The 25952-nt window shown below is 40.2% G+C and overlaps 1 protein-coding gene, 1 long non-coding RNA gene and 1 pseudogene across 2 annotated transcripts; 1 reads left to right on the top strand and 2 right to left on the bottom strand.

Moving 5' to 3' along the window:
* The window catches only part of LOC143123348 (uncharacterized), a 685973-nt pseudogene that overhangs the window by 463915 nt on the left and 196106 nt on the right, over positions 1-25952 (top strand).
* On the bottom strand, positions 11039-16397 carry LOC143123419 (opioid-binding protein/cell adhesion molecule homolog). The gene is made up of 10 exons (XM_076284829.1): positions 16329-16397; positions 16132-16192; positions 14253-14597; positions 13887-14144; positions 13280-13549; positions 12838-13107; positions 12558-12648; positions 12390-12444; positions 12063-12277; positions 11039-11773 (listed from the first exon to the last, which is right to left on the bottom strand). The coding sequence occupies exons 2-10, from the start codon at positions 16175-16177 to the stop codon at positions 11710-11712; spliced, it is 1614 nt and encodes a 537-aa protein (XP_076140944.1). The 5' UTR covers positions 16178-16192; positions 16329-16397; the 3' UTR covers positions 11039-11709.
* LOC143123942 (uncharacterized) lies at positions 22308-24702 on the bottom strand. The gene is made up of 3 exons (XR_012986961.1): positions 24617-24702; positions 24412-24501; positions 22308-23033 (listed from the first exon to the last, which is right to left on the bottom strand). It is a non-coding gene; the product is annotated as an uncharacterized LOC143123942 (long non-coding RNA).

A 25952-nucleotide genomic window follows, 5' to 3' on the forward strand; every position in this document is an offset into this window, starting at 1 on the left:
TGTGTGTGTGAGTGTGTGTGTGTGTGTGTGCAGTGTGCAAGTTATACCACGGTCTCCGGGGGAGCCGGGGGGCAGGGCGGGTACGGGCGATTTTTTTTTTTTTTGGAGGGGGTCAAAGTTTAAATGCTGATCCTGTCATTAATAGCAACAGCATAGACATATGCCTATTATAAAGAGAAAATCCATTGCACACGGGTGGTGCCATAGGTCTATGTTTGCTTACATGAAACATAATACATAATATGTTTACAATATTTACATGAAACACCCCGATGGATCATCAATGGGCTACACAAACTTCAATGAACTTGATAGCAAATAATCCAAGGACCCCGACCACCAATGATGTGTCTTTTATAATAATAATAATAATAATAACAATAATAATCTTTATTTATATAGCACTTTTCAAAACAAAGTTACAAAGTGAAAGTAAAAGGGACCTAAGGATGGTATTATTTGTTTTACTATGTGCTGGGATCCAGTGATGAGGACTTCTGTTTTTGTCAGAATTCAACCGGAGGAAATTGTTTGACATCCAGTTTTTCATGTCACAAAGACATTCATTTAAGGAATTCAGCATACTAGGATCAGATGAACTAATGGGCAGGTACAGCTGTGTATCATCAGCATAGAAGTGGAAGGAGACAGAGTGTTTCTGGATAATGTGCCCAAGAGGAAGCATGTATAAACAAAATAAGATTGGTCCTAAAACTGACCCTTGAGGTACCCCATACTTGACAGGAGAAAATGAAGATGTGTAACTGTTTGCAGAAACACAAAACGTCCTATTTGACAAGTAAGATGAAAACCATTGTAAGGCTGTACCAGAAATTCCCACCCAATGTTCCAGTCTATGCAGCAGTATGCTGTGATCAATAGTGTCAAAGGCTGCGCTAAGATCAAGAAGTACAAGGACAGAACACATGCCATCATCAGCTGTTCTTAAAAGGTCATCATCAGCTGTTCTTAAAAGGTCATTAGTAACTTTCAGCAGTGCTGTCTCAGTGCTATGATACTTTCGAAAACCAGATTGTAGCTTTTCAAAAAGATTATTATTTTCCAGTGCAGAGACAAGCTGCTTGGACACTAATCTTTCAAGAATCTTTGATACAAATGGTAACTTGGAAATAGGTCTGTAGTTTTGAGGTAGAGATGGATCAAGCCCTGATTTCTTTAGCAATGGGCTCACACTTGCAGTTTTAAAGTAATCAGGGACAATGCCATTTAAAAGTGAACTATTAAAAATAGAAAGCAAACAGGACCCAACAGATTCAATTACTTCTAATAGGAACTTTGTTGGTACTACATCAAGAGGACTGGAAGATACTGTCATATGTGACACTGTCTCTAGAAGTTCAGATAGAGTAACTGTATTGAAGTGGTTTAAAGTATGCCTATCCTGTAAGAAAGAGACTTCAGAGTGCATAGTATTAGGAGTGATAGAGGTTCTAATTGACTCTACTTTCTCAGTAAAAAAGGACAAAAACTTTTCACAATCAGCATCACTTTCCACTGGGACACAGGAGCTTTACCAGCTGCTCTACTGTTTTAAATAGAAATCTAGGATTATGCTGATGATCAGAAATAAGTTCTGAAAAGTAATGTGATCTTGCATCCTTAACCAAGATGTTATAGTGTTTAAGTGATTCCTTCATAATGTCATAATGAACTTGAAGACCAGACTTCTTTCATTTACGCTCAGCTTTCCTACAATCCCTTTTACAACTACGAATGTCACTATTAATCCAGGGCTGCTTTCTTTCTGATGACTTAGTTCTAGCCTTCATGGGTGCAATAACATTTAGAGAAGACAAGCAGATGGAATTAAACTGGTCAACCAGATCATTGGTACAAGAGTATTCAGAGAGGTCAGGGCATTGACTCTGGAATAATGCACAGAATTTTGAGGCACTATGCTCATTGAATATGCGGGAACAGAAAGAGCTGGGAGTGACAGTTTTGATGATGGATGTTTCACAGCTAAAAACTATACAGTTATGATCAGATACAGTCATATCAAAACAATCAACAGAGGATATTTTAAGACCCAGAGTGAAAACAAGGTCCAGTGTATGACCACGGTTATGTGTTGGTCCAGACACATGTTGGCAAAATTGAAAAGATTTAACAATGTTTAGGAAATCAGTAGCATGAACATTACTGGAGTCATAAACATGAAAATTAAAATCACCACAAAGAACAACACTGTCATAATATAAGACAAGAGTGGAGAGGAATTCTTGGATTTCATTTAAAAAACAACCTGATGGTTTAGGGGGACGGTAAATAACAACAAACAAAATTGGATCAGGACCACAAAGTTTAAAAGTGAGCGCTTCAAAGGAAGAAAAGTCATCACAAGGTATTTGGTGACATTTTAAGCTCTTCTTGTACACACTCACAATGCCTCCCCCGCGACCGCTAACTCTAGGTTTGTTGAAAGACTCGTACTGAGGAGGACACAGTTCAACAAGCTGACTATGATCATTTGTTTGTAGCCAGGACTCAGTTAAAAACATAAAATCCAAGTTGGCAGATGAAATAAAATCGTTTAAAATAAATGTATTATTTGAAAGAGATCTCACACTAAGTAGTTCCACCTTAAGACACGCCCTCGTGCTTGAGTTAGGAGCAACAACGTCGTCACATGATCCTGCCGCAGAGGAGGTGATAGTGGACACAGTCTGTATGTTGATCAGATGCTGGCCTGTCGCTCTCCTGCTAGATGTAGAGGCAGGAGCAGAGGCGATTCTAGAGTCTGTGGGGGCCCCAAGCAAAAATTTCAAGGGGGCCCTACCGACCAGTGTTCATCACCATTATGTTAGGCTAAAATAATCGGATACCAACGGAAAATGTATTAAATAAAACCTTTTTTTTTAATTCCAAATGTTCCAAACATGAAAAACTTCTTTGGATAAAGTCTATCTTTTATTCTTAAATAAGCTACTTGGTTGAATTAAATAAAACCTTTTTTTTAATTCCAAATGTTCCAAACATGAAAAACTTCTTTGGATAAAGTCTATCTTTTATTCTTAAATAAGCTACTTGGTTGACCTATCTCCTGACAATGTTACAATGTTTATTGTTTGCTTACAAGAATTATTAGCATGCAGAGTGAGAAGCGAACTAAAGGAGTTGGAGCTGGGAGAAAAATAGCTGGGCCTATTTAACTTTGCGTTCATCTTACCCAGTTTCACAAATGCAAAACCTGTGTATCAGATATGAAACAACGCTGTCACAATAAATAATATTATACCACACTACAAAACGCAGCTATTTGCTCCAAACAAGCACAAAGGCGCAATATTGAAGCGCTGGCCGAGGTCTATGCACAGCTAGCAGGATCCAGTGCATTCTGGTGTTCTTTCTCATATTTGTTTAAGCACCAACAGTCTGATTGGTGAATAGGCTATTTGTAAATCGATATCGTAAAATAAAAGATTTAAAAAAATAGGACTGCCAGAATAATTTGACTGGACCAAACAATATCAGTGGCGGCAGCTTTGGCCCGCCTGTTGCCAACCCATGTCGTAGATTATAGTTTAAACTCGAGGTGTGTCAATGATATTTTAATTTCATGTCGACTGAGCCGACAGGGATTTTACATATAACGCCCATTCAGCCGACCGGGAGTTCAGAACTGCGTTAGGCGTTAGTGTTTATTATCTTCATGACTAGGCCTACAGGAGGAAGGCAGACAGTAGTTAGTCAGTTTGTGGACAATAAACGATGCATCAAAGGGTCAAAATATTGGCACCAAAGAGAATTGTTTATAACAGAACAAGTGACGGTGTAAAATTAAAAATCTTTGGCGGCACACATTAATGTGATTAGAAAAATTAACGTGTATGATTGGTCCTTACTCATTGGTTCTTTCTCATTAGCACGTTATGCTGACAGCCCTAATATAAACATAACGTTAACCATCTCCTTGCTTTAACTAGTTGTAACTGTCGCTAGCTAGCTGAAGTATATTGTCATATAGATGTAGCAAACCATGTTCAATCTTTCTGCCAATTAACATTAGCCTATAACTTCATTGAGTAAATGTCAAAATCCGATGTTGATCCGTCATCACTGCACCCTTGATCGACGTTTACCACAGTAGCCTAAATATGTGTGGATTCTTTGAACTCTTTTGAACACAGATCCGCTGTTTATAAGGCCATAGCATAGGGCCTACATGTACAGATGTACTGTTTGTAGCCTACAACAGGACAGGAGCACGCAAAATCTCGCTTGTCCCACCGGCAAACGCGCTGAGACCAGGTCGGGGGCCCCCTAGCGGCTCGGGGCTCCAAGCAGTTGCTTGGTTTGCCTGTTGACAAGGTGCGCCTCTGGGCAGGAGCAAACCACTCTGGGATATTGTGTTTTGCAGGCAGGCATTTCCGAGGAGATGTTGTTTGTCTCAGCCTCGGAATGCTATCCTCAGTCACTCGCTGGATGATGAAGGAGCTACCCGACAGACATGGAGCACGTCGATGTTGGGCTTGACATTGGTGGAAGAGAACTGTTGAAGCTCAATGGCTGTGTATTGAAACCCTCCCATAGTCAGCACACACCTCTCACTCAATCCCAAGCATCAGTCCAAGAGAAATTAGGTGGATAGCAAGCTCCCACGTTAGCTGGTCAGTCAACCGACTATATACCCAGCAGCTGGACAGTCAACCGACTAGATACCAGCAGGTTCACAGACAGGAGAGATGAGGATAGAGATGGACAGGGGAGAGATGCAAGCAGCACAGCACGTAGCACCACACAGAGAGCCAGACAGATGATAGCGGTGAAGCAATAGGCTCTTGAAAACACCAACTCGACAGGCAGCAGAAGCAGCGTAGGTAAGGCCAGCCAGGCGCAGTATCCAACTTTCTCTTTAGAGATGGTGTTTGTCTTGAGAAAAATGGGGTCACACACACAAGGGTCAACCTATAAGGGGTCTCTGGCGTGGGTCATACTACAGGCTCACACTGGGCATGCCTTGGATGGCTCCACAGCAAGCCAGCCCACTTCCTACACCATTTATAGTGAGGAGAGAAGGGTCACCCCATTTGCCCTTCAACCTTTGGCCTCTGAGGTGCTAAAGCTGTAGCCAAAGAGACAGGATGGGTGACTGCAGCCTCTATCTGCTACACATATCAATTTTTTCCTCCTTATTGCTGGATTATAGCTAATCCTGACAGTTCTTTGGTGGAAGAGCAAACAATGTGCTTTTATCTTTCCCAAAATCCCAAACAAAAATGGTGAAAACACCATGTCTAGTTGACTGTGTGGTGAACAATAACACAAAATACATCTTTACCGCTCCAATCACTATACTGTCTGAACCTCATTCCATAGATAATTTGCAAATTGGTAAACATGTACAATATCCTAAAAGACTCCAAAATGTCTGAAATTACAAATAAATGTGTAAATAATGCTTTTTTTTAGGGCTGTCAAAATAACTGATTAATTTCGATTAATTAATTTGAGAAAAAATAACTGATTAAAAAAATTAGTGCAGATTAATCGATTCCGTATGACCTTTGACCCCGAGCCGTTCTAGTCAGTAAAAATTTGACTGTAAAATGAAGGAGAGAGAAGAAAACATGCTGCCTGGATCATTGATTGGAACATTTACTTTTAAAAAATGGCCTGATGGTGTTGATACAAATAAAGTGTTGAAAATAAAGTCCTCTGCAATGTCTGCAGCAAGGAATTTGCATATTACCGGAGTTCATCAACTCTATAGTCACACATCAATGCAAAGAAATAAGTGTTGACATTGAGGGGAGTGTTTCATTGTGTCCCCTAGGTTATATCTGTGCCCTGAAATGCCTTGTATGTGAAAAAAAAACTTCTTCCCGAAGCACTGTTGAATTTATTTCCTCAGCATATTAGGTCATATCATAGATTATTATGGCCATTATTTGAACAGTGAAAATAATAATAAAAGAGTTTTTGAACTTTAATGTCACTAATGCTGATTATTTAATGATTCATTCAAATATTTAAAATACTTTCTCAGCAAAAATTATATATGTGATTAATTTAGATTAATTAATCACAGAGTATGTAATTAATTAGATTAATTTTTTTAATCGATTGACAGCCCTACTTTTTTTACTTCAAAATATTGTCAAAAGTTGTATATATTCCCAGAGTATCCTAGTGCAATGCAATCCTATGATACCATTCATTTGAATGGACACAAAAAGGTCCGTATTTGCATACTGTTGCCATATGGCAACAATTTTATTTTGCCAATTTACAAAAAACTCATTATATATAAACTTGTTTTAATGATACATTGTTCATGTTTACATAGTCCAGATAGTGTTTTCATTTTTTTTTTAAAGAAATTATGCATAAATTCTAAATGTTGACCATCCACAGGTAGCGGACAGGTGGTGGTGGTCAAAGAGGTACCTCTCTGTAGAAATAGGAAGTACTAACAATATATCCACATCATGTATCCTAACAATTATTTTTTATAGCAAAACTAAAATCCCCTTTTTCACATATGAATAGTAAAATATGGGTTTTGTGTTACTGCCAATTAGAAACACTAAGATAAATTAATTGTTGCCATATATAACATGCAGTAGAGGGTTAAATATAACATGCAATAGAGGGTTAAAATTACTCAACAACTTACATTGTTTCACAATCACATGGGCTATAGCCTATAAGGCTGTACACAGAGCCAAACACACGCGATAAGAGCAGCCAGCGGCACCAACCATAAACAATAAACAATAACATTATGGCATAAGCTAACATATGGCAATAGCCTATTATTTACAATAGGCTACAGCTAGGACTATAGCACAGCACAACCCTCTCACTGCCTGGAGAGACGCAACGGCACATACTGTACACAACACAATGATGCATATAGCCCTTCTCATAAGTAGGCGGCCTATCACATAACGACAGTGCTGCTAACTGAACGAGCTTGTGTGAGTGGTTAGTGGGTGGAGCTGCGGGCAGCGCTTCCACGTTTCGCGCCTCTGACGTGCAAGCAGGCACTTTTTTCATGAATCATGAACTCAAAATACAATTTTATTTATCTTATTTTACACATTTTAGGGAAAACCATGGCCAAAATATAATTTATTTGGCAATCAATATTTTAGAGCTCCCCCACAATTTCACATTCCCATATATATTCCCCCACAATTTCACATACCCATTCATATTCCCCCACAATTTCACATACCCATATATATTCCCCCACAATTTCACATACCCATTCATATTTCCAGGGGAGCTCAGGTGGCCACTAGGCCCCTGCTCCCCCTAACTCGCACCCTGTTGTGTGTGTGTGTGTGTGTGTGTGTGTGTGTGTGTGAGTGTGTGTGTGTGTGTGTGAGTGTGTGTGTGTGTGTGTGTGTATGTGTATGTTTGTGTGTGTGTGTGTTATGTCCCCTGCTAGGGGTCAGGGAACTATAACAAAACTAAATAAAGCAAGGGCAAAACATGAGAGACAATGGTGGATGAATTTGAAAACAATCAATAATTTATTATAATTAAACTAGGCAAAAATTAACATTCAAAACAATATCAAGCAAAGGCCAGAAGGCCGCAAAAACGAAGCCAGAAGGCCAAAAACGAAGCAGAACGCTAGCGCCTTATATAGGGCTGGTCCAGCAATTAAGCCCCCTGCTGGAGTGTCTGAAAAATACACAGAAAAGCAGCAGGAACACACAAACAGCTAGGGACGTAACAGTGTGTGTGTGTGTGTGTGTGTGTGTGTGTGTGTGTGAGAGAGAGAGAGAGGGAGAGAGAGAGCTCCGCAAATGGGTCATTGAAAATCCCAACCTACTTGCCACTACCAAGCTGCTTGTATACAAAGCAGTTATCCTGCCAACACTTCATTATGGCCCAGAGACATGGACTACCTATAGCATTTAAGAGCCCTGGAGTCCTACCACCAGAGATGCCTCCAAAACATCCTGATTGACAGCTGGGAAGAGAAGTGCACAAACACCAGCATCCTGGAGGAGCAACCATAGACACCATCAGCACCACTATCAGCATCCTGGAGGAGCAACCATAGACATCATCAGCACCACTATCAGCATCCTGGAGGAGCAACCATAGACATCATCAGCACCACTATCAGCATCCTGGAGGAGCAACCATAGACATCATCAGCACCACTATCAGCATCCTGGAGGAGCAACCATAGACACCATCACCACCACTATCAGCATCCTGGAGGAGCAACCATAGACAGCATCACCACTATCAGCATCCTGGAGGAGCAACCATAGACACCATCAGCACCACTATCAGTATCCTGGAGGAGCAACCATAGACAGCATCAGCACTATCAGCATCACACAAGAAGGACACCCCAGGAGGACCATCATACTCGACTCTGAGTGACCACCGATGATGGGTTGTGTGAGTCAGACATTATTAACATATTAACTCAGGTAATCCACACATAAACATATATACACATTGAACATATAGCATGCAACTATGACATTGGCACCATATCAGTGCTGAAGTCACTATGCAGAGTTCTGCAAATTTTGCTGCATGCCCCTTTTCCATTGACTTGCATTGTGGTGAATACAAATACAGTGCCACATGTGGTGCAAAGTGGTATTGCAAGAGAATGTGAGCTGATTTGACTGCTGAATTCAGTGAGAACCTGGCCAACACAGAGAGCTTTTTTTACATGTTGTGTCCTCATATTCTGCACTTGTAGGTCATACTCAAAACTCCACGAGTTGAAGGACTAAAAAACGTCTATACATATTCTGTGTGTGTGTTATTCACAGTGAATTCCATAGCCATAATGTACAGCAGTATTTAGTACATATTCTGTCAGTGATCTTGCACAAATGTTCCATGAATTACAACTTTTGTGGTATATGCATTTACCATTTGAAAATAAAACTGTTTTTATTTGTCACTGCGCGGGAAATATACATTTTTAAACTGGCTTTTACTGTAATTTCCCTCCTCGCCACCAGGGTGTGATAACCAAAGAATGCTGTTCAACTACAGTGTTGCTGTTGCTGTTTTTAGACTTTTGTGAGTGGGCATAAAAGAAGGTTTTTTTTCGTTTTTTCCCCCCAAAAAAAGTCCTTCTCGCTATGCTAGTTCCAGGGACCATATATGATTGACTCTCTCTCTCTTTCTCTCTCTCTCTCTCTCGATTAGCATAGTGACAAACAGACGATAACCTCAGATACACTGTATAAAAGAGTAGCGTGAACTCACTGCATCAGTCTGTGTTCAAGCCTGAACAGAGGGTTGCATATTGACATCCTGAGCGTGTAACTGCATCCAGGCACTTCGGGGGGACATTGCTAACATTAGACTTCAGCCAATCAGCCATCTGTACTTTTAAAAAAACAAATTGTATACAGCAAGGTAGACACATGCACCTGTTCTGCACTAAAAACATATTTTTGCACTTACACCACCCCCTAACACCAGCAGACTGTTCAGGCTACAGGAGACTGTTTATATGAAGTCTGTTTTTATTTTGTTGTACTTTCAGTATTCATTAGCAACAGCAGCAAAAACAGTGGTTTCCCCCGAGATGCACTACATGTTTCTCAACCATTGGGGCTGGGGCCCATTAGCGGACTGCACAGCACCTAGTGGGCTGGGAGATGTTTTCCAAATGCATCACTGCATCTTCATTACTGGATGCAGCACAAATAGCTGCAGGTCATTACAAAACACAGGTGTTATAACATATAATGGTTAGAGATGCACCGATAGATCGGCTGGTGACCGGAATCGGCCGATTTTCACGTGATCGGCCATGACCGGCGCCCGGCCGGTCAGTCTGAGACATGCCGATTTTATGCCCGTCAAATACACTCGTGCTAGCAACCAGGCCAACACTCAGGGCTGGATGTAGGGCTACAAAGAAAGCGCTGATAGGCTACTGAGTTTTTCTATGCAGCAAACGCTGTGCTTTGCCATTGGCCTACTGCGTGGAATTTACTAAGGGTGCATTCAGAGCACCTCGGAATGACAAGGACCGCCCCCATGGCTACTTTGTTTTTCCGACAGCAAGTGTTCAAGTGCTTTGCCATCTAATGTGAGACAAACACGGATGCCACAACAAAGGTTAAAACATACACTCACTAATCCTAAACAAACAACTGTATTTGCTTAAAATATAGTGTAAGATGCTCGTGAAAGAAAGATATGCAGCTTTTCAAGTGATAAAAAGGGCAAATTCCCAAGTTCACATTAAAACTGTTGGACATGAAAGGCCACATGGACTACAAACGAACTACAACGTGACGACAAAAGTGATGACGAGCCCCTAACTGGGCAACTCTGTTAGCAAAATCTAGCCCCAGTTTCCGACCTCTGACTCACACATTAAGTGACGTGAATGACGCGGAATGATGATGTTTTCACTCGGAGAAAGGTTTTTCCGAAGCACATGAACGCTAGGTAAGCTGTCACTTCCATTAGGCTACGTAAACATCGCTCATCACCGCCTGTCACTGCCGCTAATTGCGTGCACAGCTGAACCACAAGCGCTGCTGAACGGAGATAACCGATTGTGACATTAAAAATAATCAAAGTTTAGCGATCATAGGCTACATAATAAGATGTCAACAAGCAGCGACATACAGTAGCCCTAGTAGTTCTACTCCATTTAAAAAAAAATACTCAAACTATTTAATGCACGTAGACTAGGGCTATGCCTTAAAATACCCTAGTCTAGCAGATTGAGAAGTGGATGTCGTGAAAGTGAACAAACGATAGCCTATTAGAAAGGCAAACAAACGTTAAAGTTGCTTTTGACATAGTAGCCTACAATGAAGAAAACTGATGCTCTGAATACTGAATCAGCCGTCCCTGAAAGTTTCTATAGCCTAATTGATGCATTTAACCGGATGGATTTTTTCACCGCAAAACAGACGTGCACTTTTCATATGGTGGAGCACCTAATCGCTATTAGCACTTCTCCCCTGTGTTTGCGTGATAGCCTAGGCTACTGCCACTTCTCCCTCGCCCTCCCATAAATTCATCAATGTATATGAAAATATGTTACATGGTAGCATGTTCAAATGTATCATGAAAATTGTTCTTATATCTTTAGTTGGATATTGGATGTGAGAAGAATAAAATGGGTGTTCCATAACTTAACTTAATCCATAATTTGATACTGCAGCTGAAGTTAGACTTGAAGAAAAATCTGTCTGCTCACCGGTTCCATTTTTTTTAACAGCCATTTCATTATTTGAGTTGATTACATGTCTATACATGTTCTATCAAAGAAAAGATAGAAAATAACTATTTGTGTGTGTGCTGTAAAATGGTTAGAAGAAATGAAATTGGAATCGGCTAAAATCGGTATCGGCAGGTCAAACTCTATGTAAAATCGGAAATCGGTATCGGCCCAGAAAATTGCAATCGGTGCATCTCTAATAATGGTATTATAGCCTAACAGCCAGGAAACACAAAAAAAAAAGTTTAGAAGAGTGGTCTACTTATTTGAAATGTGCACGCCATTATAGTCGTGGCAGCATACACTCAAGCAGAACACTTTATTTACGCCCCTGCTGTAGCCTGCCTTTTATAGCATAATTGTTAGCTAGGAAAAGTATGAACACAGAACAATATTAAAAACATACAGCATGGATTAATAATCTCTAAACTATAAGACTATAGATGAAGCAATGCCATTCCTTTAACACATTTGCTAATGATGGTCTTATCAAATAGTCTTTATGAGCTCATCTGAACACTGCTGTAGATCACAGAGGGCTCCCCCTCTGGCTGGTCAGGAGAACTGCAGGGAGACATTAGCACAGTCACAGAGTTTAGCATAGCAGCTTACCAATTAAACATGTAGAGAAATGTGTAGGCTATAGACCAAAACTGGCTAAATAAGTTAAGCAAAATAAGTTAAGCAAAATATTACAATTATAATTTTTTTTAAAAAATGTAATCAAATTGATTATATACAAATGGAAGGCATTGTTGGCATGTATTGTTGGCATGTATTTGTAATAACCAAACTGTAAGATGCAGATGTGTTGGCATTTTATAATATTAATAAAATGAGGTACAGCACATACCTTTTTGCACCACCTGCCTTTTTGAACTGGACACTGGCGTAATGGACGTCGTCCCCCTGAGCTCCTGCAGTCTGTCTGGAGCTGTGGGGCTGGATGGTGGAGTAGTGACCATCATCCTCTGCTCCTCCTGCAGCATCAGCATCACTGGGGGGACCAGCAGCTCTGCTCCGACCGGACCTCTTGCAGTCGATGTTGGAGTACTGGACATCATCATCCTATAAGAATGAAAAACCTTGATTTGAGCCACGGCACATCAGACATGTTGACAAAGATGGAGTCATTTTGACAGTCAAAGCTTTAAGCCGAGATAGGGAGAATTCATGTCACCTTGTTGTCTTCACCTGATGCCCTGTTATTGTTTGTAGTCAACTGTTTAGATCGGCTGTACACACAAATGAAAACAGAGGACGATGAGAGGATCATTCTACATTATACGGTATTACTGTTGAGGAGTTTGGAGTTTATACTGCAGCACATTCTCTCATCTGATCTCACCTCAATCTGCATATGATACAGAACAATCCCACAACAGAGACCGCCACTCCAACCAGAACTGCTATTAATATGGTCTGGTCATGGACCACAGCTGTGATTGGAAAGAAAACAGAAATCACAACAACCTTAGATTATGACTAATTGAGTTTCTCTATCCAACAATCTCTAAATGTCTCTGAACCTCTGATATGCATTTCCTCTGTTGCCTTCTCTAGATGACCAAAGAGAGAATGAGGAAACAGTCACAATTTCATACTTTAAAAGACTGTTTTGGACTCACATGAAACCTTGATTAACACAGCAGGAGAGTCCTGTTGACCAATCCTATTGGCTGCTTGACAGAGATACTCTCCACTGTCCTCAGAACTGATCTGGCTGAAGGTGAGTGTGTTCTCCTTTCCTGACTCCAGTTCTACAGCTCCACTCTTCTTGATCCAGGTGTATGTGTGTACTGGTGGGTCAGCTTCACTCATGCAGATCAGAGTCACTCTAGTTCCCTCAGTTATTTCACCAGATGGACGAGACACAATTATTGTGTTCTTGGGACGATCTGGATAAAATTATATAGGAAACAGTAAATTCTAGAGTCTTGACATGAATATGACACAATCATAAAACAATTCATTAATGAACAATTAATAATTAATATCCTTTAATGAAAAAGCGCACGAGTGACAATGCAACACTTCCAATCATGTGGAATCAAAATAAAAAATACTCACATGAAACCTTGATTAGCATGGTAGGAGAGTCCTGTTGACCAATCCTATTGTCTGCTCGACAGATATACTCTCCACTGTCCTCAGAACTGATCTTGTTGAAGGTGAGTGTCTTCTCCTTTCCTGACTCCAGTTCTACAGCTCCACTCTTCTTGATCCAGGTGTATGTGTGTACTGGTGGGTCAGCTTCACTCATGCAGGTCAGAGTCACTCTAGTTCCCTCAGTTATTTCATCAGATGGATCAGACACAACTCTTGTGTTCTTTGGAGGATCTGGATTAAATGACATAAGAAGTGAATTCTAGTACATATGTTGTGGCATTTACATGACTCAATCATAACATATTCATCAAATATACTTTAATTACAAAGCACACAAGAAACATAACATATTCTTATTCTGTGTCCAATTAAGAAAGTGAAATGCATTTTTGGACATCATGTCTATAGAAATATATTCCGCTTATCAATACATATCTATGGAATTCAAAAACTTTGAAACTCAATATCTCAGAACATTATAATTCAAAGGGGGCATGTTTAAAAGAACAATATGCAATCCTGTGTTGTGATTAAAACCTTTGTGCAATTTAATGCTTAATGCACTTACACATGACGTGAAGTCTGTAAGGTGGAGATGGGAGACCCTCATGTCCTCCAACAGCACAGATGTAGTTGCCCTCATCTTCATAACTGACTGGGTGGAGCTGCAGCTGGTTGTTGGTGATCTGCTTCTTCTCAACAGGACGTCCATCTTTACTCCAGGTGAATGCAGGATTGGTACTACGAGGACAGGTGTTGATGCAGGTGAGAGTCACATGATCTCCCTCCTTCACTTCTGTTCCTTTAGATGAACTAATGTGCAGATCTAGAAGTATGGATATATGTGTTATCATACTAAAGTGACTTGACAGAAAAACTTTGCAATATGTCTGTGCTCATGTGCATGATTTTGTAGAAAATATATTATATGTACCTGTGACATGCACCTCAACTCCAGGTTTGCCAATCCATTTCTCCTTGTCCTGGTTGGTGGTAATCCTGCAGTAGTACCGTTGCAGTGCATCTGATTTGGTTACTCTATTAATAGTTAAAGAACACTGACTTTTCTTATCTCCACAGTCCACTTTGACCCTTTGTTTATAGCCGGCCTTGGTTGTCAAATCAACAAAGTCTGTTTTTTCGTCATTAATCCAGAAAGCTTCTTTAACTCTAAGATCACTGGGGTAGGTGTAAGAGCAGGACATGGTGACTGATGATCCCTCCAGAGCACAGATGTGTGTAGAGCTGTAGGTGACTTCCCACTCTGCACCCAAACATCCTGCAACACAAACCAGACACAGGAATGGAAATGGATAGATATATAGAGATAGATCAGTGTTTCCCACATGATGACTTGTTTGTTGCAGCCTATGTTATACTAGTTAAATGACATAAAATGTATCCAATTTACAATTCTCTCTCTCTCTCTCTCTCTCTCTCTCTCTCTCTCTCTCTCTCTCTCTCTCATCAGACCCGCCCCTCCTCTACATGCACTAAATTAAAACATTAACAATTTTGTGTTTTGTTTGTGGTACATGGAAGATGACTGGCTAAATCTCATTAAAGCCTATATTGACTATTCATGCTGGCCATTATTGCATTCATGCAGGCTATTATTAATTTTATTGACTCACACATTTTTCTCAGTGTAAAGAGAAATTTACTCAACAAGGTTGCTTTCAGGGAGAAAAAGTGTAAAAGTTTGAAACCTAAACACACATGATGAAACTGGAGGAAACAACACATGAGTCCAATCAGTGAGCTATCCAATAAGGCTACTTTGTGACCAATATCTCCAGGCTTCAAGTGTTGCTGACAGCTGAAGCAGCAAGAGACCGAAAGAGGTAGAGCTGATGGAGAGGAACTCTAAAGGGTGGTGGTAGCATTGTAGCTAAGGAGCTGGGTTAGCATGCAGTAGCCCGGAAACTTGTGGGTTCCATACCCGACTTCCACTGTTCTAACAAACATACACACCTTCCACTGTTCTAACAAACACACTCACACTCACTCACACACACACACACACACACACACACACACACACACAACTAGCATGCTGAGGCAGTTAGTGCATGGACAACAGCTGACATGGACATCAAACACAGAAATATGTAGAACTAGGGCAGATAACAAAAGAGCACTTTTCAGAGAAACAGGTTTAATTTCCATAAGGGCATCAGCAAGCACAGAGGGGTAGGCACACATCAGCAAATGCCCATGCAAATGCATGTTATCAAACTTCATCACATCATGTCTTCTTCCCTGACTCTATCTGACTGATGAGACCAAGTAGATAGTGAAGTCAATATAGATCACACATACTCACAGAGAGAGAGAGAGAGAGAGAGAGAGAGAAGCCTTATTTTATGAAAAAAACCTTCTTTTTCAATTTCTACATCTTTTACAATAAGCGTCTAAATCCCACAAGTAACAACATTGCTGAGAGACGCTTCAATCACACAAACTGATTCTAAATTCTGCATGCAAGTTACATATCATATTTCTTTCTCTCTGACATGTAACATGGGCACTGGTCTATACTGGTTCAATCATTGATAGCAAATGCAAACACACAGAGACAAAGAGAGAGAGAGAGTGTGTGTGTGTGTGAGAGAGAGGGTGAGAGAGAGAAAGAGAGGCACACATTTTTCTTTTTTTTTTCAAAAATAAAAAAGGGGAAGTTTGTGTCTTTCTACATCATTTCCACCAAATCTTTGTACTCAAAAACTAAACATGGATATTGAGATGTATTGATTAGAAATGACTGTTACTCTGTCAGATATTCAGTTGTGTGACAGGAAGTTGCTACTTACGAGGAATCACGATCAATAGGAGCAGGGAAAGAAACGTTTGTGTCATCTTCGGGCCAGTTAGCTGTGAAATGCAAACATTTCACAACACAGTCAATTTAATGCAGAATATTGTTTAAACAAAGCCATGTCAATATGTATTTGCTTTAGACAAATAGAAAAGCACTCTGTAAAAAAGAATAATTGCACCGTGTAGTTACCGTGTCTAGCTGCTGTTAAAATGGCGTCCTGTCTTGTCTGGAAAAGTAGAACTCTAAACCAGCACTGAGCTCCTACCCCACAGCTAGCAGCACATGTGGTTTTAACACAGTTAAATATACTGGACTAGATGCAGCCAGACTGCATTATGTCATGCTAGTGTCCCATCTTCCTCATTTTGGTTGTGCAAAACACCACTCTGCAGTTACAGTAGATCATCTTCATTTATAATATATGGGGCTAACAATAAGTAAGTAAAGCATTTTTCAATAAAGTGAAAGATCACCGCACACTGGTGGATTTACTTTGCTGGTTTATTTTTCAGTGAATGACGCCAATGCTTCATCAGGTTCACTTTTAATCTCCACATGCCACCGACAGGTGATATAGGTGATTTACCAGGTCACATGACCACACCAATTAGTGCAAGATACCACCAAATTAACAATCTGGGCTCCCATATAAGTAAAGTATTTTTTTTACTATATATTTTGTTGGAGCGTTGTAGATTTGTCTCAAGTGACTTTCATCAGTATTCAGTCATACCAGAACTGCATGGTGGGTATTTCAGTAAGTAAATCAATGTAAATATTGTGTAACATCATAAAACAGCTTTCAGTAACAGTACCAGCAAATTACCAAGTCTACTGGTCAAGCAGTAGCACTGAATTGGTTTGCCTTGCATTAATTAATTTATGCACGTGAAGCTGTTTTAGAAAGCACCATAACCCAAAACTGTGGTGATATTTTGTATTTTAGCATGTACATTAAACTTAAACTGTGGATATGTTGTGTTTTATCATGTCTGTGAAGGCTTGACATTGAGGCCAATCTGTTCACATGAGCAAATAGCTTGTTCAATTTTAGATCTGACCACTTCAACTGAAGAAAATAAAGGTGTGAAAATGTGTCTGACAGAAAGAGAGGACTGCTGACAAGATAGGACAGAATTGTGTGTGTGTGTGTGTGTGAGAGAGAGAGAGATCGAAATAGAGAAAGAGAGAGAGAGAGCTGCAACATCAGCCCCCTTTCTTTCAGGTTCACTGTACATGCTCACATAAACTGTTCCTCTGCTCGCTAAGGAGATCTCTGTCACGCTCGCCCAACACCCAACAACAACAGGGGCAGCCGTGGCCTACTGGTTAGTGCTTCGGACTTGTAACCGGAGGGTTGCTGGTTCGAACCCCGACCAGTAGGCACGGCTGAAGTGCCCTTGAGCAAGGCACCTAACCCCTCACTGCTTTCCCGAGCGCCGCTGTTGTTGCAGGCAGCTCACTGCGCCGGGATCGGTGTGTGCTTCACCTCTGTGTGTTGAGTGTGTTTCACTAATTCCCGGGTTGGGATAAATACAGAGACCAAATTCCCCTCACGGGATCAAAAGAGTATATATATTTATACTTATACTCATCTGTGTGCTCGCTCAAAAATTGTCGACAGCATTACGTTTGTTCCACAATTGTCAACCAATCAGAAAAGATTCAGGGGAGATTAAGTGCTCACTGGCTGCTGAAGTTCAATTTTCTCAATGATTTATAACACGGTTACAACGTCTACTTAACTTTATGCTTTGAGAGACCAGCATGATTAACCTTAGCCTAACGTTAACAATCCAACAATAATGGTAACAATCCAACAATACCCATATTTATGATAAATACTTAAGATGTATTTTCGTGTGGCATGCTCCAATGTTCCTTCTTTCCCGATTCCCACTAACACTAGTAAATGACGCTAGGCGTTGTGGACTTCAGCAGCCAATGAGCACTTATTCTGCCCTGAATTTTCTACATAATAAAGGCTAGATGTCTTATGGCGGAGTCTCTAACGGCATCACCGGCAGCCATCTTGTCACAGGCAATCTATCTGGTGGGCTCTGTGGTACCTGATGTAAGGTGAGTGATCTGCACAAATACTTTTCTCTCGCTGAAATCTTGACAAGTTTACAAACGATTTGGTTTCTTACAAACATTCTAAATGTAGTAACAAACCTCACTTCTCCAGGGGTCATCCACAGTACTAGGGAGTGTCCACAAACCTCACTTCTGCAGGGGTCATTCACATTAATACGGAGTGTACACAAACACCGCTTAAGCAGGGGACACCAGCTGTACTGGAGATATTCGACACAGGACAGTGATAAGAATATTGTGCTGTGACAGGTGTCCTTAAAACAACTAAAGAACATGACATAGAGACATCTACAAGGAATCCCTTATACACGCTTACATGTAACACGTGTGTGTGTGTGTGTGTGTGTTTGCTAAAAAGAAAAACACCTACAGGATATTACATCACTGTCAAACAAAAGTATTTCATGACTGAAACTACGGAGCCAATCATGCTTCCTCTTCATAACACCCTTCTGTAGACGACTGCAGCAGAATGAGACAGAAACAGGAGCCTGGCTGTGGCTGTGCTGCCTCCTCTGCTCCATGTGGAAATAAGACACAACAAACACTATTTACAAACATATTATTATATAATATTTAGTTTAGTTACTAATTAATACATACATAAAAAATATCAAAGCATATTTATAATGTAACAAAAAGAAACTATGATACATGGATTAATATTCTTTAATCTGTAGGAATACAAATTCATCACTCCAAACTGATGGGTTCCCCTTCACTGTGTTTGTTCATGGCTGATATCATTATCGCTTCACACTCTATTCTGCACGCTGCTGTAGATCTCAAAGGGCTCCCCCTCTGGTTGGTCAGGGTAACTGCAAGAAGAGAGGAAGATTTCATTATTATATAAATTCAGTAATAGTGAAGGCACATAAAGCAAATCAACAACATATGGAGTTGAGATCTTTCACTGTCATGCTAAGTTAATACATAGTCACGGCATTACATCCTCTAATATTACTTTTTATAAGTGAAATATGATCCATACCTTTTTGCAGCACCTTTTGTGTCAATCTGGACACTGGAGTAGAGGACGTTGCCTCCATGACCTCTTGTAGTCTGTCTGGAGCCGTGCTGCTGGATGGTGGAGTAGTGACCATCACCCTCTGTTCCTCTTGCAGCAGCACCACCAAACCCACCAAACTTTGTGAAGGTACTGTCTGTATAAATCGTCTTGTAAATAAACTACCAACTAACTACCAAAGTTCTCAATGTCTCGTTTTAAATGTCAGGGCCCTCGGAAGTCTACCAATGAAGTGTGGAGCTACTTTGAGCCTTGTAAATGGTGTAAAATAGTGATTTATTTGCATGGCTAGCCCGATGCCCGAGGCCTATTGGTAGCATTGGCTAACTAGCGCCGGATTTCAGAGTGCAGGGGACAAGCCGAGATAGGCTATGAGACAAAAGTTCACACTCGGTATCATGTTTCAACACACTTTAGGTCAATATCACACTAAACTTTTTCTTTAATGTCTCTTTACACATGAATTGGACTCTGTAAGGTGTAGATTGGAGATCCTAATGTCCTCTAACAGCACAGGTGTAGCTGCCCTCATCTTCATAACTGACTGGGTGGAGCTGCAGCTGGTTGTAGATGATCTGCTTCTTCTCTACAGGACGTCCATCTTTACTCCAGATGAATGAAGGGCTGCTGGTTAGATTGCAGGTGGTGTTGCTGGTGAGAGTCACAAAAGATAATGTCACACAAATCACATTTCAACAGATGCAGCAGCCATTGCCGATGTAATTTGCCATCTTTGTGTAGCCTACTTTTCAAAGCTGTTTCAGATGTTGCCGCAAAGGATTATGGGTAATATGGTGCATGAAATGTGCATCAATGCTGCCTTCAAAAACGACTGGCAGCAAAATATTTGTTTTCGAACAGAGCCTCAGTGTCCATGTTCCTCAATGTGCCTCAGTTGTTTTGCCAGTGATGTTCAAGCAATGTCTCTGACCATGCCCATAGAACACAGTCATATCAGAAATGTGAGAGGAGTTTAAGATATAAATCTACATCAGGTTAATTACATCAGGTTAATTACGAAATCTATACCATCCTCATTTGCCATGAACAGGCAGTAGAGCATCACAGTAAAGGGCTCCATCTACTGGTCAAGCAGCAGCACTACAGTAGTGCAGGAACAGTAATGTATGCGATATGACAGTGCTTAAGTTAGTTAGTTATGCAAATTAAGAATCTATGTTTGAATACCAACATTGTGAATTAGAAAGATGTTAGTGATATTTATCGTTCACAAATCTTTCACGGGGCAGCCGTGGCCTACTGGTTAGGGCTTCGGACTTGTAACCGGAGGGTTCGAACCCCGACCAGCAGGAAAGGCTGAAGTGCCCTGAAGAGCAAGGCACCTAACCCCTCACTGCTCCCCAAGAGCAGCAGGCAGCTCACTGCGTCGGGATTAGTGTGTGCTTCACCTCACTGTGTGTTGAGTTTGTTTCACTAATTCACGTATTGGGATAAATACAGAGACCAAATGTCCCTCATGGGATCAGTATACTTACTTATACTTATAAGCAGAGACATTATGTGTCCATGACACACTGTCCATACCATATCTTAGATCTGACCCCTTCCTCTTAAAGAAAACAATGTGAAAACATTAATCTCGCACAGGCTGAGTCAAAGGTGCAGACATGACAGAAATGATGTTTTATTCTTAACCCTTAGAACCCTAAGCTGTTTTTAGGGCATTTTCACTACCTTTATTCATAAGGATTTATTCTGGTCATTGTAAGTGCCACACACATATATTATATATTGTTTTTTTCAGGAGAGTTTAGGCTATTCAGATCTGCCATCATTTCATGTATTAATACTAGCATTGATTTTATTTTTATTTTTAAAGATTTACAATATAAAAAGTGTATTATAAAAATTCTTATATTTCGACATGTATCTCACCACTGCAAGCTCACAGCTCTACATGCATTTCATGTGTGTGTGGGGCAGACTGTCCTGAATCGGCCAATATAATAGCCATGTTGGAGGGATACTCTGGGGCTGAGCAATTTACAGAAATATTTGCTGTGTGATTTACGGAAATAAATGCCATTTTTTATTTAGTGATGAAAAATTACCTTTCTGCGCTCCATATCTGTGACACGAACTGATCTGACCTGACTTGACCCGAGGTTGCGTGTTAGCCTGCGTGCCTGTGTGTATGCAGTCATAATATTTCTCAACTCTTTACTGCATTGCCATGAACAAAGTAAAGGCAAAAAAGGTGTTTATTTGTTGAACAAATTGGGATGCAATGTGAGCCTTGAATTGGATGCCATGCAGGAATTTGCTAGGATCTCAAAACCGGAATATGAACATGCTTTGCCATAGAGAAACACATGATAGCATTGGATTATAAACATGCTTTGCCACAAGAACAGACAAAAACGTGGGGTAAGTCCAGCTATATGAAGTTATTATTTTGCTGTCACTTCGTCTGTTTTATAACCCAGAAGGATGTACTTGGTATCAAATGATAGCTCTGAGTCTCCTCTTTCATCTGACATGCGTGGCATATCTATGCGATCACGGGTCCGCGAGTAATTCAAACGAGAGTAATGAGTGTGCAGCGTTGGTTTGTGTACATGACGTTATTATTTTGCAGTCACTTTGTCTGATTTTATAAGCCAGAAGGATCGATAAACATGGTACCAATGGATAGCCCTGTGCCCCCTCTTTCATCTGATATGCTTGCCATATCGATGCGATCACGGGTTCGCGAGTAATTCAAACTAGAGTAATGTGTGTGCAGGTGAATGCAGAGAAGTATAGACTGTAAATATGATGCAATTTGATTTAATTTCATGATTTTTTTTTATTTTCATACTTGATCGTACAGACAAGCGTGTAGTCTCGTTGGAAAGCCCCACTTCTGCTCTGTCGTGCAATAAAGGTTTCATCTCGCTGCGATGAACCGTTCCAGAGCAATGTAACAGAGAAGAAAGGGTGTGTTTTTTGACGCACTTTGCGTCAATCGGGTTCTAAGGGTTAAGTGAAGCAGAGAAAGTATACAACAAGCTTGAGCTAGTTTGGTTCTTAATAGATATTGACTTGAGATCACACACTCTTTCATCATTATCACTATCATTACATTACATTGATAATCAAGGAGACATGAAAATGGCATCTCACAACTGAGTGAATGAGACCTTAGTCAAGATTCTACACAACATGTACTAAACAGTATGTCACATGAGAAGAAATTTTAGATCAGAAAAGGATATTAAATTGCCCTCTTGTAAAGCATACTTAACATTTAGTAAAGCAACATTCACAGACTCACTATCAGGTCTCCCTAATTATTTAAAGGAATGCTATTACTGTACATGAACATAAACTTACATACAATCTCATGTGTCCTAGATGGGATACTTATATCCACTAAAAATAACACACATTGCAGTTTTGTTGGGTAAAAGGTCTATATTTACTCTGCTTTATATTTGTCTGGGTGAAAAACAGAAGACACTGCTGCTAGGTCTGTGATCAATTATGGCTGTTGGGGTTTAGGGTCTGGTAGACTGCATCAGGTTGGGTGGTGTTGGGGTTCAGGGTCTGGTAGACTGCATCAGGTTGGGTGGTAGATTGCATCAGGTTGGGTGGTGTTGGGGTTCAGGCTCTGATAGATTGCATCAGGTTGGATGCTGTTGGGGGTTCAAGGTCTGGTAGACTGCATCAGGTTGGGTGGTGTTGGGGTTCAGGGTCTGGTAGACTGCATCAGGTTGGGTGGTGTTGGGGTTCATGTTCATCTGCATGTTGTTGCCATGGTTTCCATCCTGAAGATAAATAACATGACCATGAATATCTAACATACACTGTAAAAAATGTTTGTCAAACGAAGTGTTATGAATTAAGATACATATATATATAAAAAGTTTAGTTGGTGTTGTTTTTAGTAGGGGTGCACAGTGTCCCCATTATCTGTATCTGGAACTGTTTACAAATCCCAGTGGACACAGTTTACAAAACCAAGGGATCAATTTGCAAAAAATGAGGGATCAGTTTGCAAAATCGAGGGAACAGTTTTGAAATCTGATATCTCAGATTTCTGAATTGTGGACACAGTTTACAAAACCGAGGGATCAGTTTGCAAAATCGAGGGGACAGTTTAGAAATCGGTTATCTCAGATTTCTAAATTGTGGGCACAGTTTACAAACAACTTTTTTTTGTGTCCACACCTGACCCTACTAGGGCTCTGTAGCATCCCTAGTATACAGTAAAATCAATTGATTTCATTTAAAAAAGAGTTTGTCTCATTTTAAGATATATTATTAAGAAAACTAGCACATCTGGCTCCCAGTGCAATGCTAGAGTACACAAGATGCCAGTGCATTGTTAGAGTAAAGAAGATGCTTGTCCTATAAGAATGAAGTGATATATCATTTCAGCTGCTGTATGTCATGACAGATCTGTGTTCATGTGTGAAAGTAATTGTGGTGAATAATTACTTAATATTAATCTTAGACTGGCGAACTTCAGGAAAAACTCAGGAATCAGGTTTATTCTGTTACAAGCAGAGAGAGTACAAAAAAAAGGTCTATGGTCCATGTAGGCCTAGCCCAGGCCTGAAAGGCCTAGGTTGGCCTGTAGCCAACTTGTCCTCTCTTCCGCTACATCCTTAGTCCAAGTCTAGAAATCTAAATCTGACAAACATTGCAGTTTAGTTACTTTTAAATGCTTTAAACAAAGAAGAAAATGGCGCCAAAACAAGCCCACATGATTGGTTCTCCAGTTGGCATCAGACACACCTACTCACACCCACTTCACACCTATCTGAATAGCATGAGGAGAGATATCTTATATATCAGAAATATCACTTATAGAATGTTCCAAACATTCTCACAATCAAATCATTACAATCCTTGTACTGAGACTATCAGAATGACACCAAACATGAATACATTTACATTTCATGACACATGGATACATTATATCAAGGTAATATCCTTTGTGTGTAACTGATAGGCCTTGAACCAGCACATTAGCATTCCATTGGGGGAGGGGATGGTGTCTTTGTTTAAAACCAAGAAGGGTTACATGGCTAACTAAAAGTAGTCTTGAAGTTAAATTATTATCCATTTTAACCATAAATGTATTGCTATCATGTCACACTGGACATGTTGACAAAAGTGGAGTCATTTTGAACGTCAAACCTTTCAGCCAAAATAGGGAGAGGTCATGATGTCACCTGGTTGTATTCACCTGATGTCCTGGTATTGTTTGGAGCCAACTGTTTAGATCTCCTGTGCACAACAAATGAATACACACAGGTGATGAGATGAGAGAATCATTCTACATTGTATAACTGTTGAGGAGTTTGGAGTTTATATTGCAGCACATTCTCTCATCTGATCTCACCTCAATCTGCATATGATACAGAACAATCCCACAACTGCAGTGACCGCCACTCCAACCAGAACAGCTATCAATATGGTCTGGTCATGGCCCACAGCTGTGATTGGAAAAAAAAAAAGTTGTAATGGCCCATCTATTGAATAGCATATACTGAAAAACAATAGCAGGGCAATTCCATGGAAAATTGCATTTTTTGTAACATCCACAACGCCAATAAAATGTGATGGTATGGTATGATGTGAATGATTACATGAAATTTGAGCATTTGCTATTTTTGGCTGAAGAACGTAAATGAGAAAAAATGTACAAAAAATGAATGTTATCATTCACATCATACAAATGCCAAGGCATTTCACTGGCGTTATGGATGTGACAAAAAGTCAATTTTCCGTGGAATTGCCCAGCAGCGAATAACTTTATTCAACATAATACAGGACATTATTTTTCAGATAGTGTATAGCTTCGGTGTCAGTGGTCTAACAGATGGAAAGATGAGATAGAGATGTCTTAACACAGATATACAGCTTTTAATCAAAACACTAAGCCTGTCTATGCCGTCTTTGGTGAATCTGGAACAAAAACAGTAAACTTTAAGTATGTCTTGACATACAGTATACCTGCCATAATTGTTAAATGGAAATATCATTTTACCATTCTACCATAGTAGTCTGTTATACCTGCTATACGTGTTGAGGGGAAAAAACCCTGATAACTGTAGCTCTCAAAATCTGAACAGAAAACACCTTTGTCAAATAACGATGTGTCATTCTAGTTCCAGGCCAGTTGCCTGCCATGATATTTGTATTATTCTATCATCCATTGCACTTACAAGATGTCTTGGCTTAAAAGGTTAATGATGCCTCAATCTGCAATCCTGGTTTGTGATTAAAGCCTTTGAGTAATTTAATGCTTAATGCACTTACTTAGTCTGTAACGTGGAGATGGGAGACTGTCAAGGCCTCCAGCAGCACAGGTGTAGCTGCCCTCATCTTCATAACTGACTGGGTGGAGCTGCAGCTGGTTGTAGATTATCTGTTTCTTCTCTACAGGGCGTCCATCTTTACTCCATGTGAATGAAGTGTTGCTGGTTAGATTGCAGGTGGTGTTGCAGGTGAGAGTGACGTCGACTCCCTCAGAGACTCTTTCTCCTTTTCCAGATGAAACAACCTCTAGTCCTAAGAGAAGTGTATCAATATGGGTTTTCATTTGTGGAATTTACATAAAAATGGATTACAATTACTGATCGTGTTTACTATTTTGAAGGAAAATACTGTACCTGTGATTCTCAAGGCAATCCCTGGTTTGCCAATCCATTTTCCCTTTTCAGCATCGGTGGTAA

This window comes from Alosa pseudoharengus, unplaced genomic scaffold, assembly GCF_046254945.1.
Source record: "Alosa pseudoharengus isolate Yale_2024_CS ecotype anadromous, Long Island Sound unplaced genomic scaffold, YU_APseudo_1.1 YU_APseudo_1.1_scf_1, whole genome shotgun sequence".
NCBI lineage: Eukaryota > Metazoa > Chordata > Actinopteri > Clupeiformes > Clupeidae > Alosa > Alosa pseudoharengus.

Excerpts from the sequence above, each read along its gene's own strand:
- LOC143123419 (XM_076284829.1), bottom strand. The coding sequence starts at position 16,177 with ATGACACAAACGTTTCTTTCCCTGCTCCTATTGATCGTGATTCCTC. Across the intron at positions 12,649-12,837 it reads TGTGTTAATCAAGGTTTCAT|CTGTGGTCCATGACCAGACC; the intron begins GTGAGTCCAAAA and ends TTCCAATCACAG. Across the intron at positions 12,278-12,389 it reads CATCAGGTGAAGACAACAAG|GATGATGATGTCCAGTACTC; the intron begins GTGACATGAATT and ends TCATTCTTATAG.